Genomic DNA, 18903 nt, shown 5'->3' with positions numbered 1-18903 from the left:
ACCTGAAGCTACTGATTTCAGGAGCACTGAATGACATAACCTAAGCTGCTGATGCACCTCAGCAGACTGAGGGAATCACACTGTGCACACATATACAATTCTTGGGCGGACAGTTTAAAGGTCTGATTGCCAGTCTTTCCCTGCCCAGGCTGCTGCATGATTTCCTACGATAGTAGAATCAGATGGCAGGAACCACAGAGACTTGGTTTGCTTGCCCTTGTGCTGATTTTTACATGGTTTACTTAGAGCTTCTCACAGCAGGTGTAAAACCTGCTGAGCAGTGCAACTCTTAAATGAAGCAGTGAGTGTATCAAAGCACAACAGCAACTAAAATAACATCCAATGTTAACATTGCCCATCATGGTAATGTCCAACCCTGTTCCAACACTGCTCAGAATTCCTCCAAAGTTCACCTCTGCAGTCTAGTCACAGATCACCCTACAACGTTTATTCACCTTCTGGCAATGCTCACCACCCTCCTCCCTGTAGTATTCAACCCCACTCCCATGGCCTGTGCTCACCCACTCTCAAAGCCCCATTTTTTGTTCATCTGATGTTGAAAGATTCATAGAGTCAGAGGTTTACAGCATGGAAACATGCCCTTCAGCCCAATGTCCTTACTGCCCTTCTTAAAAAATCCTTAAGCTAATCCCAACTGCCCACAATTGGCCCACAATTCCTCTATACCCACTGTACCCATGTAACTATCTAAATGCTTTTTAAAAGATAAAATTATACCCGCCTCTACTACCACCTCTGGCAGCTTGTTCCAGACACTCACCACCCTCTGAAAAAACTGCCCCTCTGGACACTTTTGTATCTCTCCCCTCTCACCTTAAAGCTATACCCTCTCGATTTAGGCTCCCCTACCTTTGTGAAAAGATATTGAGTATCTACCTCATCTATGTCCCTCAATATTTTATAGACCCCTGTAAGGTCACCCCTCAGCCTTCTACGCTCTAGAGGAAAAAGTCCCAGTCCATTCAGCCTCTCCTTATAACTCAATCCATCAAGTCCCGGTAGCATCCTAGTAAATTTTTTTGCACTCTTTCTATAATAGGATGACCAGAATTGCACACAGTATTCCAAGGGTGGCCTTACCAATGTCTTGTACAATTTCAACAAGACATCCCAACTCCTGTATTCAATGTTCTGACCAATGAAACCAAGCATGCCGATTGCCTTCTTCACCACTCTGTCCACCTGTGACTCCACTTTCAAGGAGCTGTGAACATGTACCCCGAGACCTCGTTGTTCTGTAATTCTCTCCAACGCCCTACCATTAACTGAGTAAGTTCTGCCCTTATTCAGTCTACCAAAATGCATCACCTCTCATTTTGTCTAAATTAAACTCCAACTACCATTCGTCAGCCCACTGGCCCAAATGATTAAGATCCTGCTGCAATCCAAGATAACCTTCTTCACTGTCCACTATGGCACCAATCTTGGTGTCATCTGCAAATTTACTAACCATGCCCCCTATATTCTCATCCAAATCATTAATATAAATGACAAATAACAGTGGGCCCAGCACTGATCCCTGAGGCACACCATTGGCACAGGCCTCCAGTTTGAAAAACAGCTCTCTACAACCCCCTCTAGCTTTTGTCAAGCCAATTTTGTATCCATTTAGATACCTCACCCTGGATCCCATGAAATTTAACTTTATGCAACAACCTATCATGCGGTACCTAGTCAAAGGCCTTGCTAAAGTCCACGTAGACATCAACTGCACTGCCCTCATCTACCTTCTTGGTTACCCCTTCAAAAAAAAAACTCGGTCAAATTTGAAAGACATGATTTTCCAACCTCAAACTGGTGCTGACTCTCCCTATTCAGTCCTTGCATCCCTAAATGCCTGTAGATGCTGTCTCTCAAAATACCTTCCAACAATTTATCCACCACAGATAATGAGGATCATTGGCCTGCAGTTCCCAGGCTTTTTCCTGAGCCCTTTTTAAACAAAGGCACAACATTTGCCACTCTTCAATCTTCAGGCACCTCACCCATCACCATCATCAAGGAGTGAGGGATAAAAGTTCGAATACCATGGCTGTTGGGTTGAGCATTAATGGAGAAGGGAACAGGGCTGTGCAACATTAGGGCTGATAACACTTAATCCAGTGCAATCAAATGAACTGACAGATCTTAAGGACATACCTTCAGTTCATGACCAAAGGGCATGGCTGCATTGAAAGTACACTCGCCATTTGGCCTCCTGACCCTGTTCATCGCTGTATCCTTGACGGAGCTGATATCAGAAGATTCAAAGTTTCAAGTCTAAAGTGCTAAGGCAGATAGTTAGCAGAAGGTGCAACCTCTCCACTGCTGCCTGGAAGATTCACTTGCAGATATTGGTTCTTCAGAACTCCCCAGTCAGGGAGTTACTTAATAATCCATTCAAGTTACTAAAACTTCTCCAGAGTCAGTCCAGTATTTGATTGCAATGTTCTAATGCACTTCTCTGGTCCAGAGATGCACAAGTGCAAATGAGGACTGCATGGGAGGAGCAGGGAAAGGGAGTGAATTTCCTGGAGGAAAATTCTGGGAATTAAAAGAAAATGCAAATTTATCAAAGGGAACTTCAAAAAGACCTTCAATACTAAAAAGGGGCCTAATCCTATTCCAATGTTCAAATATTTCAGGCTGATATTTTCTGGTTACTTTCTACCAAAGAAAATTAAGTGCTGTGCAGTGCAAGTGATTTATATACAAAACAAATAAATTATATCCTTACCTGCCACATTAACTTTCTCAACAGTGCCAGAGCTGGGGCTCACAGTAGTAGTAGCATTAGTAGAATTTATTCCTGTCCCATTTGAAATCATCAGGTTGTCCACTTTAGATTCCAATTTTCCAAGACGCTGCAAAATATTGTCAAGGAGGACAGCCAATGTTTTCTTCAAATCTGGAAAATATTTTATACAAATTAATTTCACCCATTAGCAAATTTGATTTAATGAACAAATCTTTACACTTTCACAGTAGGGTCATGTGATCCACAGCAGAAGAACAAGGAACAAAAACAGGCTGGGAAACAGACCCTTCTGCCCAATGAGCCCGCGCCGCCATTTTAACATTACCAGTCCCCCCTCCACCCATGACCCTCATCTACGATTATGGCATTCCACATCGAGGGAAACTAATTTAGGGACAATTTATTACCTCCAATCAGCCTAATAGCACATCTTTGGGGTGTGGGAGGAAACCAGAGCACCCGGAGAAAACCCACGCAAGCACGGGGAGAATGTGCAAACTCCCACAGACACTGGCCCAAATCCATGTGTCTGCACAGCAAACAGTGATAGTCACTGAGCTGTCGTGTTGCCCAGCATCTGGTCCAGTTTAAGCGCACACTAACGACATGAAGCACTAGGCTACTCTCAAACATCCAAGAGCAGCCCTAGCACGACCCATCGCATGTGTGCCCCTCATTGGGCAACAAGGCAGACCGACTTAAAACCTGTGAAGGAAAGTGCTCAGTATTCCAGGGAGAATCTAAGTCAATGTTTATGTTGTGACAAAGTTAACCACCGTTTGCATGCATTGCAGCTGATTTGCCAGATTCACATTATAAGTATTAGAACACAGAACACTACAGCACAAACAGGCCCTACGGCCTACAAGTTGAGCCGATCAGATCTATGCAGCCAATTCCACTCACTCACCACCCTCTGAGTGGAAAACTTACCCCTAACATCTCCCCTGTACTTGCTTCCCAAAGTCGGAGGAGTGGTAGATAGTGAAGAGGGGTGTCATAGTTTACAGAGATACTTGGACAAGTTGCAGAGCTGGGCCGAGAGGTGGCAGATGGAGTTTAATGTGGAAAAGTGTGTGAGGTAATTCACTTTGGCAGGAATAACAGATGTGTAGAGTATAGGGCTAACGGCAGGACTCTGAATAGTGTTGATGAACAGAGGGATCTAGGTGTATATGTGCATAGATCCCTGAAAGTTGGAAATCAAGTCGATAAGGTTATTAGGAAGGCATATGGTGTCTTGGCATTTATTGGTAGGGGGATTGAATTTAGGAGCCGCAACATCATGTTGCAGCTTTACAAAACTCTGGTGTGGCCGCACTTGGAATATTGTGTACAGTTCTGGTCCCCACATTATAGGAAGGATGTGGAGGCATTGGAGAGGGTGCAGAGGTGGTTTACCAGGATGTTGCCTGGTATGGAGGGAAGGTCCTACGAGGAGAGACTGAGGGATTTGAGGTTGTTTTCGTTAGAAAGGCGGCAGCTAAGAGAAGACCTTATTGAAACGTACAAGATGATTAGAGGTTTAGATAGGGTGGACAGTGATAGCCTTTTTCCTTGGATGGAGAGCGCTAGCACGAGGGGACATAGCTTTAAATTAAGGGGTGGTAGTTATAGGACGGATGTCAGAAGTAGGTTCTTTACCCAGAGGGTGGTGAGGGAATGGAGTGCCCTGCCTGCTGCAGTTGTAGATGCGCCAAGTTTGGGGGTGTTTAAGAGGTCCGTGGATAGGTTTATGGATGGAAAGGGATTGGTTTAGGTTAGAGGGTCATTGCTTTTTTCTTAATTGGTTGGCGCAACATCGAGGGCCAAAGGGCCTGTTCTGCGCTGTAATGTTCTATGTTCCCAGCACCTTAAACCTGTGTCCTCTCGTAGTGACCATTTCAGCCCTGGGAAATAGCCTCCGAGAATCCACCCTATCTATTCCTCTCAACATTTTATAAACTTCTATCAGGTTGCCTCTCAACCTTCGTCTCTCCAGGGAGAGGAGCCCTAGCTCCCTCACCTAAGGCATGCCTCCCAATCCAGGCAACATCCTTGTAAATCTCCTCTGCACCCTCTCAATAGCTTCCACATCCTTCCTGTAGTGAGGTGACCAGAACTGCGCACAGTACTCCAAGTGGGGTCTGACAAGGGTCTTATAAAGTCGCAGCATTACCTATTAAATCAATTAATAAAACCTATTCTAGGTTTTAATCTGCTTTAAATGTTCCAAACTCCTAATTGAAGAGGGAGGATCAGGTGATGCAGATGGAGTAACAGCAAAAAAAAATTTGGTGACACTTAACATTTTGGTCAGCTTGACCTATTCTAAAAACTAACTGAGGTTTTACATTTCTTCTTTCTTCTACTCATACTGATGTAGAAGCCAATTCAGATCAAAATCTTGAGTATGAAATGATAATTCGATCAAGAGCAAAGATGCTGCATAGCAGTCAAGACTCAAGCATAATCTCAACCAAGAATAGAGATGCAACATTACTTAAAAAAAAATTTTGTCACATTTTCAGCAGTGATGCAATACCGTTCTCGCACAACAGTTCTTAACAGATCTATTAGTTAAATTCACCAATTCTAAAGTGAATTTAATTTGGCAAGTGGCAAAACCATCACCACTATAATTAATGTCACACCAGCTGCAGTACAGTAGATGGTGGGAATCAATATTTTCAGCAACTATACAGACGCACAGATTTTCCTCTGTAGAATTGGGAGATTTGCACGTTTCTACACGAGTTTTGCCAGCAATTTAGGATAATTTCCTGCAGAAATCAAGATAAAGGCAGAGTATAAAAGGTTATCGCTTTCAAAGCATGGTGCAATCATGGCACATTACCTGCCCAGCCATGTTGGTCTAACATTATTTAGACTAGTTACTAATTTAGGTAAACGAATAGTTGGTGACAGTTTCTAAGTTGGGAGACAGAAATATAACATATCAACTACTGCAGAGAAACAAAAGAATTAAAAGCCACATCTCTTTTATCCCTCTGCAGCAAATTTCTACTTGCAAATTCCTGACTTAGCACTAGGTTAAAGTAGCATTCATTGCTTCTCCATGACATGCTGGAAAATTCTGTCTATTTCGAATTTATGATTCACACCCAAGCTACAAATACCAAGTAAGCTTCTTGCTACAATAGTTACCACTTATTTAGGCAACCACTTTTAATTGGTTGACAGATAACTATCATTGGCAGACAATTTCTATTGGTATTTTAACTAGCTTGCAATTTTTTTTGTAGTTTTATTGTTCTAAGTCATATTCTAGCTGTTAATCTGTATAGCTTGAGAAATACTTAGCGATCCCACTTTCATCAAACTCCCACCTTAACACACAGTTCACTAAGTACTCAAACACAAAGCTATACTGATTTGCTATATATTACCTATTTCTTTCATCACTACACTGACTTTTGAGCTCCCAATCTTAGGAAAAAAGAGACAAAAAAACTCTCCTTGTAGTTCACAGGGTGTGTATGCTCCATCAGAACAAAAGGTTATCTACACACACACACAGTTATAATCAGTCCACATAATGCAAACATTTCCTTCTGTTTCAAGAAAAGCAAACAAGCTAATATTGAATTCAAAAACAATCTCACTCAAAGACTAATTATCATTTAAGCTGCAGTAAATTAGAAGTTCACACTGGACAAAAAAAGATTTTCATCACAGCTTCTCCATAACAAGTACAGGGTCAACTCCACAACATATATTTGCTTTCTCTGCAAAAACATTCTGGATTAATGGACATAGATTCCCATAAGAAAATCCCTACCAAGTATCACAATCACCAACTTCTCACCTTTTCTGAAGCCCCCAAGGAATAACATACGCTCATTTAATAAGGGAACAACATATGTTTACTTTAATAGAACATTCAGCATCCCTGGAAGTTCAAAAGTAACAAAATTGCAAAATCAAGTTTTTTTAAAAATGCAGCTTTGATCGTGTATGGGCACAGCTCATAGAGAGGATAGGCAAAGTAATGAGAGTTTAGGCCTGTACTGCAGAGAGAAAAAACTAACTTCATCATTCATCACATGCAGATAGGGCTTAAAAATTGCAGTTTGGATTTCACAAGAGTAAAGCAGCTAGAAGATTTCCTGGCTTAACTCTACAGGAATCCTCAATCTTGTGGCAAAGAAAATAACTACAGTAGATTACAAATGTTGAGAAAGTAACCAGAACAAGGAACTGAGGGATTGACAGTCAAGAAACAGAAAATCAAAGTTTTACCTCAGAATAGCTGGAACTGGAGAGCATTAAAAGTAGCTTCCAGAGGACTGTTGGCACACATTTGGGTGGACCCTACCACTACAGGGGTAAGGATATCATACCATAGGAGAATCCTCAAGAGAAGAAAGAAATCCAGGGGCATAACGTGGGGTTTTAAGCTATCATGTTACCTTGATCAAATGCGTTTAATTTGTTTTATATATAAAGTCTGTGTTTTGCTTAGAAACATGAAAACTGGTGGCTTAGTCACTGGGCGTTCAAATCTCTTTCTTCAAATGTTAGCAGTCCCAACAGGATTGTAACAAGGTCAAATACTTCTAATGTTTACTTACTAGTACTGCAGAAAATGCATATTAATTTTTTATGTTATTTACATGGTCATACCAGATAAATTGTAAAAATGCATGGCAACAGTAATAAAAAAATAACAAAATATGTAGCCATATTCTTAATATTCTATATAGTATTATCCTAATTCAAACAGACAATAAATATTTTCATAATGGAGTGGTTTCAAGAATTGATATGAACATATGAATTAGGAGCAAAAACAGGCCACTCAGTCCTTCAAACCTACACCATCGTTCAATGAGTTAATGGCTGTTCTGATTTTGACATCAACTCCACATTCCTGCAAACCTCAATACCTTTCAATCCCTTGCTCATCGATAAACTACCAGTACCTTAAAACTATTTAAAGATCTGCTTCCCCTGCCTTTTGCAGAAGTCTGCTCCAAAGACTCAACCCTCTAAGGTTTCTCATCTCCCTCCTAAACGGAGGAGGATCCTCATTTTTGAAAATGGTGCAATACTAGATTCTCCTACAAGAGGAAGCATTCTCTCCACGTCAACCCTGTCAAGGCCCCTCAGGATCACCTATGTCTCAATCCAGTCGCCTCCTACACTTCTAGAGTCCAGCAGATACAAGCCTAACCTGTCCAACCCATCCTCAAATGGCAACCCGCCTCTTGGCCTAGCAAACCATCTGAACTCCATTTATATCCTTCTTTAAATGAGGCCCATACTGTACACAGTACTCCAGATGTGTCTCACCAATGTCCTGTACAAAGAAAACATAACCTCCTGCTTTTGCATTCAATTCTCCTGGCAATAAATGAAATATTCTATTAGTTTTCCAAATCATTTTCTGTACCTGAATGCTGGCCTTTGGACTCACCATTTAACCATGCTTTCTTATCCTTCCTGCTAACATAGGCATTTCCACACTTTCTCACCTACCCTACCTAGTTGTAGCCTCCTTATGTCTTTTTCACACCTTACTATCCTAGTTTTGTGTCATTAGTAATTTTAGCAACCATATCTCTGGTCCCTTTATCCAAGTAATTTATAGAGTGTAAAAAAGTTGAGGCTCTAGCACTGATCCCTTTAACACATCACTTATTACACCCTACCAATCAGAAGACAGACCATTTTATGCTTGCTTTCAGTTTTCTGTTAGCTAACCAATCTTCTATCCATGCCAACATGTTGTTATATCCTGCACCATGAAGTATTATTTTCCCCTCAGTAACCTCTGATATGGCACTTTATCAAATGCCTTCTGGGAACCCAAGTACCTGTACATCCATTTAGTTCCACTTGATCCACAACATATCAGTTCTCCAAAGAACTATAATTAATTAATTGAACAGGATTTCCCTTTCACAAAACCATCCTGACTACCCTGAATTTTTCTAAGTGCCCTGCTATACTTTTATAATCTAATATTTTCCCTATGACAACATGATGTTAAACTAATTCACTTGTAGATTCCCACTTCCCATCCCTCTCCCTTTTTGGAGTAAAGGAGTTATAATTGCTATTTTCCAATCTAATGGCACCATCCTCAACTCCAGGGACTTTCGGAAAATAAAACCAACACACCAACCATTTCATTTATTTCAAGACCATAGAATGAAGTGCATCAGGACCCAGGGACTTTTCAGTCCAATGATCTAACAATTTGTTCAATACCACTTCCTTGGCACTGGCAATTCTCCCTCCCTTCCATTTCCTGCTTGAGAGGATGCTAGAAGGCAAGATATAATACTAAGTAGAGTATTGTTTCCACTGTTTGACAAAATGACATTTAAAATTGCAATTAATTATTTTTATGACAAAGAATTAAAGGGAACATTCAAAAGAAATTCTTTACAATAGGTGATTAGAATGCAAAATGTTTTGCTTCTAACCTCAGCTGAAGTAGAATTCATAAAATGTTAAAAGAGGAATTAGACAAAGCTGCCTGAAAAGATTGGGGTTCAACCATATTCGGACAAGACTAGATGGCTCATGAAAAATACAGACATATTTGGGATTTTGTACTGTAATACTTAGATTCTAAGAATATACTCAAAATGTTTGTAAATCAAAACGAAATGCCACTGAATAAATAAATATAATGTACAGACTTAGGTCTTCCTGGGCCACATGAATGCATATACAGACCACATAAAATCAGAGGTTTAAATTTTTATATAACCACAAGCTGCTAGTATGGGTAAATCTTAGCATTAGCTCTGCAGCCTCAATATTGGATAAATTCAAACAGCTTTTTACAAAATGTCAGCCCTTTGAAATTTAAAACAGATAAATAAATACAAAAAACAACTAAGTTACTGTTGTGGACTCCATAATGACATAGACACTCCTTTATTTAGACATTATACTCAAAGACAAATGTGCCAAGTCATCACTCATTTGACATCTTTTGTAATATGGGTTTGCCAGATTTAGTACGGCAACTAGAGGATGTCACAGTAATTTCATTGCAGTATTAATGTAAGCCTAGTCATGACACTAATAAAATAAAATTAAAATCAATGCAACCATTTTATCTCGTCTTTCCCATTACACATTTTAATGTGACATTTCTGAAATCTGCTAATAAAAATCAAGATTCGGTGTCAAAAATTCTGCGAACAGTTTCTATTTTGGGTACAATTGGGAAGTGTTTTGAAAGGTGGTTTGCCTCACTCGGACTTAGGAGGACTAAAAGGCACCATGAAATACCCATGGCAGGCAGGATTAAGAAGCATTCCAAGGCTTTTTATGCTTATACACAGAGGAAAAGAGTAGCAAAGGAAAGGGTGGTTCCACTCAAGGACAGTGGACAGAATGTGTGAGTGGAGCCAGATGAGATTCTTAATGAGTACTTTGCATCAGAATTCACAAAGGAGAAAGATGTGGTAGGTGGGGTGTATAGACATTCTAGGACACATCGAGATAAAAAAAAGGAAGGTTCTATTGGAGGTTTTGAAAAACATTAAAAGGTAGCCAAGTCCCCAGAGCCAGATAGGGTCTCTCCCAGGATACTGAGAGGGGTGGGGGAAGAAATTGCTGACATCTTGGCCAAAATCTTTGCATCCCCGTTAGCCATGGGTGAAGCACCAAAAAAGATTGGAGAGTAGCTAAAATTGTTCCACTATTTAACAAGGGCAGAAGAGACAATCCAGGAAATTGCAGATCTGTGAGCCTTACATTAATGGTGGGGAAATTATTGGAGAAGATTCTTAGGGACAGGATATAATTACATCTGGAAGGAGAATAGTGATAGGCAGCATGGGCTTTGTGAAGGAGAGGTTGAGTCTAACGAACTTGATTGAGTTCTTTGAGAAAGTAACAAGAAAAATTGATTAGGGCAGGGCAATGAATGTTGTATATGTACACTTTAGCAAAGCTCTCAATAAGGTTCCTCATGACAGGCTGATACAGGTGGTGAAAAACTGGCTTGGACATTCAAAGCAGAGAGTAGCACTGGAAGAGTACTTTTCTGACTGGAGGTCTGTGACAAGTGGTGTTCCATAAGGATTAGTCCTGGGGCCTCTGTTGTTTATATTATACATAAATGATTTAGAAGAAAATGCAAGTTGTCTGATTAGTAAATCTGCAGATGATACAAAAATTGGGAGAGTAGCAGAGAGTGAGGAGACTTGTCAGAGGATACAGCAGGATATAAAATCGACTGGAGACCTCAGCCAAAAGGTGACAGATGGAATTTAACCATTACAAATGAGAGGTGACGTGATTCAGAAGGTCCAATGCAGAAGCAAAGAAAATAGTAAAATGGTAGAGCCCTTAGAAATATTAGCGTCCAGGAGAATCTAAGCATGTAGATCCACAGTTCCCAGAAGGTGGCAACTCAGGTGGACAAGGTGGTCAGGAAGGCATATGGCATGCTGGCCTTTATTGGCTGGGACAATGAGTATAGGAATTGGAAAATTATGTTGCAGCTGTATGAGACTTCGGTTAGGCTGCATTTGGAGTATTGTGTACAATTCTGGTCACTGTACTACCAGAAGGATGCTGATGAATTGAAAAAAAGGTGTAGAGATTTACCAGTATGTTGTCTGGTTTGAAGGGTACGGAGTAGGAACTAAGTTTGAACAAACTTGGATTGTTTTCACTGGAGCGGAGGATGAAGGAGGATCTAATACAGGTTTACAAGATTATGACAAGCTTGGATAGAGTGGATAGTCAGAGTTGTTTTCCTAGTCGAAGGGGCAATTACTTGATCATAGGTTGTAAGTGAGAAGAGGTAAGTTTAAAAAAGATGTCAGGAGCAAGTTTTTCACGGACGGTGTTGAATGCCTGGAACGCACTGCTGGAGGGGGTGTTGAAAGCAGACTCTATAACTTTAGAGAGGCAGCTGGATAGATAGATGAATAGGCAAGGAAGAGAGGGATATGGACCAAGTAGAGGCAAGAAAGTATTAGATTAGAAAGGCATCTGTGACAGCGCAGATTTGGTGGGCCAAAGGGCATGTTCCTGTGCTGTACTGTTCTTTGTTCAATTTCTGCATCACTAAAAATACAAATCTACCATAAACAAGCTTAGGCTAAAGTTTTTTAAAATTCCTACTAAGAGTGGCAACTAAATGAGGCTTGATTAACACATCAGAATAGGGTTTACACAAAAATATGCATTTTGCAATACTTAAGTACAAAACTATTTCAGCTATATGGAGATACGTTGACAATCTTGCGTCCAAAGGAATCCAGCTTAATTAATTTAAGCAAAAAAGGTTTGCAAACAATAATTAACAAAAATTCCCAATTAACAGTAATCAATTCACCCTGGGAGCAGGATCAGTTTTGAGGGCAGGACTTGCTTCTTTGCAGTGGTTTCTTTCAGGTAATTAGTGTCCAAAAACCAGCACATTGGGCAGGAATTCTTAAGTTTCTGTTTATAGTAATTCATTTTCAAGAAAATGAATGTTTAGTATTCCCTAAACTCAAACGATCTTGAAAAACAGTGACATTGTTGTATTGTCTTAATCTCAGTGAACTGTTGAATCTGGCGACAGTTCAAATCCAGGTAGCAAATTTACAATAATCTCAACTCAAATTTCAAAAAATGATTTTCTTCATGCTTAAAATCGGGGTAATTCTGAAACTGGTTTGAGAATAAAAAGCAAAGTTGAACATAATTTCACTGGAAGCAAAGATTAAATGGAGACATTATGCAAGAATAGAAAAAGACCAAGTTGTATACTTCTTCAGCAGGTATTGCAAAACTTTTCAGCAAAAATCTTCTGATCTGTAACCTGAATCTTCTTCAGCTCATGATCTAATTGATTTGTCTCATAAGTATTGAATATAGAAGTGTTCTGATGAAAAGGTCACTGTGACATGAAACATAACTTAGTTTTTACTGGTACTGCCTAACTTATTGATTATTTCTAGTATTGTTTTGTTTCCTTGTATATGAGAAAATAACTTATGGTCACCAGACAAGGGACACTCATTTTCCATGCTCTGGGTACCAAATTCTAGTCTTCAGAAATGGGTTTGACTTCACTAAACTGCGTTCAGTTATTGATTGCATTTTCTGAAATATATTAAAATAGGCTATGCACATGCAATCTAATTTAAGCATTTCTACCTTTCAACAGCTCCATAATTGCAGCCCAGAAAAATAATGAAAGGATCAAATCTCCAAAAAGAGTGACAAAACTAGCATTTATCAACTTCAAAACAATCCTAAATCCATTCATCATGTGACCAAATACCCTCAAAGATGAGCCACCCTCTTGTCACAAGCAAATTATTGTACAGAGTTCCATCAAGCATGGAAGGAAAGTCTGTCTGTTGGAGACTCATTCTCTAACACCAAGAGAATCTGGACTGTAGAAGATAAATAGTGTCAAGTATGTGACAAAATAGTTCTTCAATGGATAGAAAACAAACGTGAGTCAATAGTAACTGATATTAACAGTTTAGTTAGAATAATACTATTGAGGGTGGGAGGGAAATATGAATAATATTTTAGGAGAGAATCCACATTACCAAACATGCTAAATCATATCCTCACAAAAATAAGGCCTAGATGAGCAATTAATTGCCAATAGGCACAGAATATCCTTTCATCTGTGTTTGAAACAAAGATCTTAATACGAAATAATGTGAATGAGTTGAGCAGCAACACACATTGGACCTCGGGGGAGACCAAAATGGATCATCCACTTGGCACTTCAAACTGAGGATTGTTGCAGACAAACTTCTGCATTAATGTGCCATGTCTTGCCATCATTCAGGATGGAATATTTATCGAGCCTTCTCCTCCAATTTGTTGATTAATTACCCTTATACACAACTTGATGTAGCAGTACTGCAGAACATTGGATTTGATCTGTTGGCTGTAGAATCACTTAGTTCTGTCTACAGCATGTCCATCTGTTGTTTAGCATGTTTGTAATACTGTGTTGCAGCTTCACCAAACTGATCTCTCATTTTCAGATCAGCCTTCTGCTGCTCCTGGCATTCTCACCCAAACTCCTCACTGAATTAGGGTTGGTCCCTTGGCTTCATGGTACTAGCAATGCAAGATGTGTCAGACCATGAGATTAGAAATTGAGTATAATTAATGGCTCAAAGCTTCACTTATGATGCCCAATTCTGAGCTGCTACATCAGATCTGAATCTATCACACTTATCACAATGGTAGTGTGAAGATGGAATTTGTCTCCACAAGGAGACAAATAGGAGTGTGATCACTCCTATCCATACCTTCGTGAAGGGACGAATCTACAACAGGTTAAATCAACAGGCTGGAGGTCAAGTAGGTTTTTCCCTTTTGTTGGTTCTTACACCACCTGTTGCACCAATACTAGCGGATATCATCTTCAGGACTCAGGCAGATCAGTCAACAGTAGCTACCAAGCTACTTTGGCTGACTGATAAGATCTACCCCACCACCCGCCCGGAGTACATTGTGACCTTGCTACCCTCAGTGCATTGTCTCAGTAGTGTCCAAAATGCAGGAGTACTAATTCTTCAGCTGAGGAAGGGTGTAGATGGTAATCAGCAGGCATTTCCTTGCCTATGTTTGACCCAAGGTCACATATGCTGGCCTAGATTTGAGATTTTATTTGCACTAACATGGGAACAAAAAGATGATGCTGCTACCCTAACTGTACTGGGAAGTCAGATGACTGTATTAGAAGGAAGTATCTCAATTACTCTGTAATTGTAGGGCAAGTAATCAAGGAGTCACTGAGAGCCAGATTTCATTATTTCTACATTCTTCCATTAACATTTCTATGACAAGGTTAAAAAGTGCCATTGCTGTCTGAGGAAGCCTGAACTCTTGGGATCCTCCCCATCAGAAACATACTGACCTTGACAGCTAAGGTTCTGATCTAATGAATGAGATGGTTGTAAGAACATTATGATAGTTGTGACATGATAAGGAGCACAGCTTCAAGCAAGGCAGCGTGTTAAGTTTAAGGCAATGTGTGCAATTAGCTAGATCCGATAAATTAACCCTTACAACTATTGATTAACAATTTTCAACTGTCAACAACATTGGCTAAAACGGGATTATAACACCTTAAGGGTATTAAAAAAAGAAATTATCTTCATGGCACCAAGTAAGGAAAAATTGGTTTAGGTATTTGGAGACAGTTGAAGGTTTCTCCAACTTGTTTGTGGTAATAGGCACAGGCAGTTAAGTTACTCTTGGCTTGCGTGGATACCAAGGAAGGTGTGGTGCTCTTCAGAGTCAGCTGAGAGTTATTTGGTGCAATTAGTTGAGCTAGTTGTCTTGTTTCTTTTGGATTGATCATTCATTTGAAAGCATAAATATACTTTACCCTTATTTTCTCTTAGTTAGTTAAGTTTTTTTCAGCAATACTTTAAGTTCTATACTCCCAAACAACTAAGAACTAAAAACGTCGAAGCTTTTCATCTTGCACTCAATAGGACAGATTTTCAAGAATACCAAACCTCAAGGGAATAACAATTTATATTCCATCAGAAAAGGGGGCTGATTGGCTGGCAAAAGTGGACTGATTGTTAGAGGCGTTGCTATGGAGAACGCATGAAGAAATAATTGATTGCCAAACTTTTATTTAAATTAAAACCAGGCAAGTCAACACTGGTCAAGACATTGCACTTAGGGATGGGCTATTCTTATTTTTAGTTAGTTGATTAATAAGTCTTGGTTGATGATTGTATTTCTTTATTTTGTTTCTACTCAAACTTTTTATATTATTTGTCAATTGAGTCATTGCTTTATGATTATATCTCTGCAGAACTATATCCATTTAAAACTGGTAATTTGGGTTCTAGTAATTCAGCACGCAATATCAAATCTTAAATTTATTAAATATCCTTTAAAAACTTAAAGCCATGATACTGCACAAACTCCAGAGTCAATTCTGAGGACTCCCAAGTCACTGCTTCCCAAATTTATACTAATGTATCACCACCTCTGATTGGTCTGTTCTGCCAGTGGGATAGATCATAACCAGGGATGGTGACAGAGGACTCAGACATTGGCAGTATGGAATTGTTTTGCAATTATGACTGACAGGCTGTTGATTTACTGTTCTGTATGGCAATTTTTTTTCACAAGTTCCCAGGAGCACATCTATATCTTCATCACAACCAACACCTAGGTCAATGCATTCCAGATAAATCACGGTGCAAAAGTGTGTGTGAACTGCATCAGTTTTTCCAGGTGTGCTCTGCACCGCAATTTAAAAACACTCAAGTTGCTTTTTTTAATTGGAAAGACTGGCAGTGGCAGAAAGGTGCCCCAATCTCAGTACCTGGGAGACCCCCCTCAACCCCATGGACAATTGAGCCCTCTCTCTCCCCCGCCTCCCCCTTCACTGGTAGATGTTCTCCCCCCATCCTGAGACAGGTCACCTGCATCAAGACACCAGGACCCTCCCGATAGGTCCTCTGGCTGACCGATATGCCACCTCCCCATTATGCACGACCCTTAAAATGCACCCCTCCCCGCTCCACCATTTCCCTGACCTGCCCTCCTTCACAATCCAACCCTGCACCACCCACCCACCGCACAATCCTGTCACTGAGCCCACCCAGGCCTCAGCCCACAGACACTGCCAGGGTGTCTGGTAGGCATTATCCAACCATGCCTCTGATCACCCAGGGGCTTGGATGGTCTTCAAGCCCAGCAGCATTACCAGCTCATCAGGTCTGTGCTAGTGCAGACCAGTAATGATTTGCACCAGCGTGACATCTCACCAGTGAGGTGGGAAGCATCTGATCTCCCTAATGATATTGAAATCCAGTCACTCATGCTAATAAGCTTTGTGCCCTTTTCTGGGCAAGAAGCGATGCACGCCACTCACAAGGGGCAAGCAGGTAGCTAGGTTGGATTTTTAGCATGCTATTTTCCCAGCTCACCATGTTGATCATTGGGCACAACAACGTGGTAAAATAACACCCATAAAATTAATGCTATAGCTTGATGGCCTTTCAAACCTGAAATAAATTGTTTCTCTCTAGAGACCTGTTGAGTATTTGCTGTACATTTATATCTAACCTGAAACTTAAACACTTGAATGCCAATAATTTGAAGTGATAAACTTCATGTAATACCCTGCAGTTCATAAAAGGAATCAGTAGCAATGACTGCCTTAGCCAAAAATGCTAACACTGAATTTCATCAAAATATGAACAAGAGTTAAATTTGAGGGGGAGGTTTTATTTTCCTTTAACATTTCATGGGATGTGGACATTGCTGGCAAAGCCAGCATTTGATGTCCATCCCAATTGCCCTTGAATTGACAACATTTTAGGCCATTCCAGAGGGTGGTTGACAACCATGTTGCTGTGGGTCTGGAGCATAAGAACATAAGAAATAGGAATGGGTAAGAACATAAGAAATAGGAGCAGGAGTAGGCCATCTAGCCCTTCGAGCCTGCCCCGCCATTCAATAAGATCATGGCTGATCTGTCGTGGCTCAGTTCCACATTCCTGCCCTCTCCCCATAACCCTTAATCCCCTCGCTTATCAAAAACCCATCAACCCGCGTCTTAAAAATATTTAGCAAGGCAGCCTCCACCACCTCAACGGGCAGAGAATTCCAGAGATTCACCACCCTTTGAGTGAAGAAGTTCCTCCTCAACTCCGTTCTAAACCGCCCCCCTTTTATCTTGAGGCTGTGCCCCCTAGTCCTACTGTCCTTTCTGAGCGGGAAGAGTCTCTCCACGGCAAATTTCCTTCTTTATAGGACATTAGTGAGCCAGATGGGTTCTAATGACAATTGATGATGGTTTCATGGCTGCCATTACTGAGGTTATTTCAAATTCCATCAGCTGGAATTCAAAGCCATATACCAGGGCATTTGTCTGGGCTTCTAGATTAATAGTCCAGTGACATGACAGGAAGCAGGTGAGGTAGTGGTAAAGACAGTGAACTGCCCTTGACTAAGAGTGGGATCAAGGAGCCCTGGCAAAATTGAAGTCAATGGGAATCTGGGGAAAATGCTACTGGTTGGAGTCATACCAAGCACAAAAGAAAAATGGCTGCGGTTGTCGAAAGCCAAATCATCTTAGTCACAGGATACTGTTGCAGGGGTTTTTCAGGGTAATGTCCTCGGACCAACCATGTTCAGCTGCTTTAATCAGTTCCATCATAAGGTCAGAAGAGGAAATATTTGCTGATGATTGCACAATATTCAATACAATTCGCAACAACTCCAATACTAAAGCAGTGTGTACCAACACACAGTAAGACCTAGCAACATTCAGGCCTGGGCTGATAAGTGGCAAGTAACAGTCACACCACACAAATCCCAGGCAACGACCACCTTCAATGAGAGAGAACCTAACTAATTCTTCTGGATATTCCATGGCATTACCACTGAGTCACTCACCAACATCATTCTGGGGGTTACCACTGACCAGGAACTAGACAGGACTGTAATTCCTTTTCCAACACCATGGGTATAGCTATACATGGAGTACAGCAATTCAAGGTGGCAACTCACCATCTTCAATGGCAAATGTTAGGGACCAGATCAGAAACTCCAGGATATATTATGAAGTTAGCCTAGACCTCAACTTTTAGATTTTAACATTAGTATGAGCATAATGTATGAGCATTCTAGGTATGATTCCACTAACCCACTGGTAAGCCTTTATCAAAGCAAACTTGATTTAACAACACAGTTACAATACAATAAAGAATTAGCATAACTTTTATCAATTGAAATATTTAAACAAGATAATTCTTAACATCTAGTTATCGCTATAGTTCCAATTTGAGCAATATCCCACAGACATAAATCCTCTTTTGAATCAGTTAGCACAAATCATATAGGCGCATAGGTTTACAGCCTTTTAATCCCTCAGGACAAAAATACAGAAAGAAACATGTCTTCTGACTCCCATATAGCAGCTTCCAGAGAAAGATCTACGTTCAAACAGCAAAACCTCAGAGGGACATTTTCTGGTGGGTCCCAACCTCCAGAGAAGAAGGCACAGAGCAAGTTCTATGGGTCCCAAGCAGCAATTAAGCTTATGTTTCTCTGAGCTGAGCCCCAACAGTCAGTCAATCAACCCTACTCTGACCTTACGGGAGAAAACAATTAACATTGCTGCATTAGCTCAGATCCAAACGAATGTTCCAGCAATTAAGATAAAT

General features: G+C 40.4%; 1 protein-coding gene across 6 annotated transcripts in view; it reads right to left on the bottom strand.

Moving 5' to 3' along the window:
* The window catches only part of mgat5 (alpha-1,6-mannosylglycoprotein 6-beta-N-acetylglucosaminyltransferase), a 101546-nt gene that overhangs the window by 70076 nt on the left and 12567 nt on the right, over positions 1-18903 (bottom strand). For all 6 annotated transcript variants that reach the window (XM_080199324.1, XM_080199328.1, XM_080199325.1 and 3 more), the window contains one exon: positions 2738-2908. In XM_080199324.1, the coding sequence (XP_080055450.1) occupies positions 2738-2908 (171 nt within the window). The remainder of the gene's footprint in view (positions 1-2737; positions 2909-18903) is intronic.

Source organism: Carcharhinus amblyrhynchos, chromosome 11 (assembly GCF_965287045.1).
Source record: "Carcharhinus amblyrhynchos chromosome 11, sCarAmb.v2.hapA, whole genome shotgun sequence".
Lineage (NCBI taxonomy): Eukaryota > Metazoa > Chordata > Chondrichthyes > Carcharhiniformes > Carcharhinidae > Carcharhinus > Carcharhinus amblyrhynchos.
The sequence above is the reverse complement of the archived record's forward strand: the minus strand, read 5'-3'. Positions and strand labels throughout refer to the sequence as shown.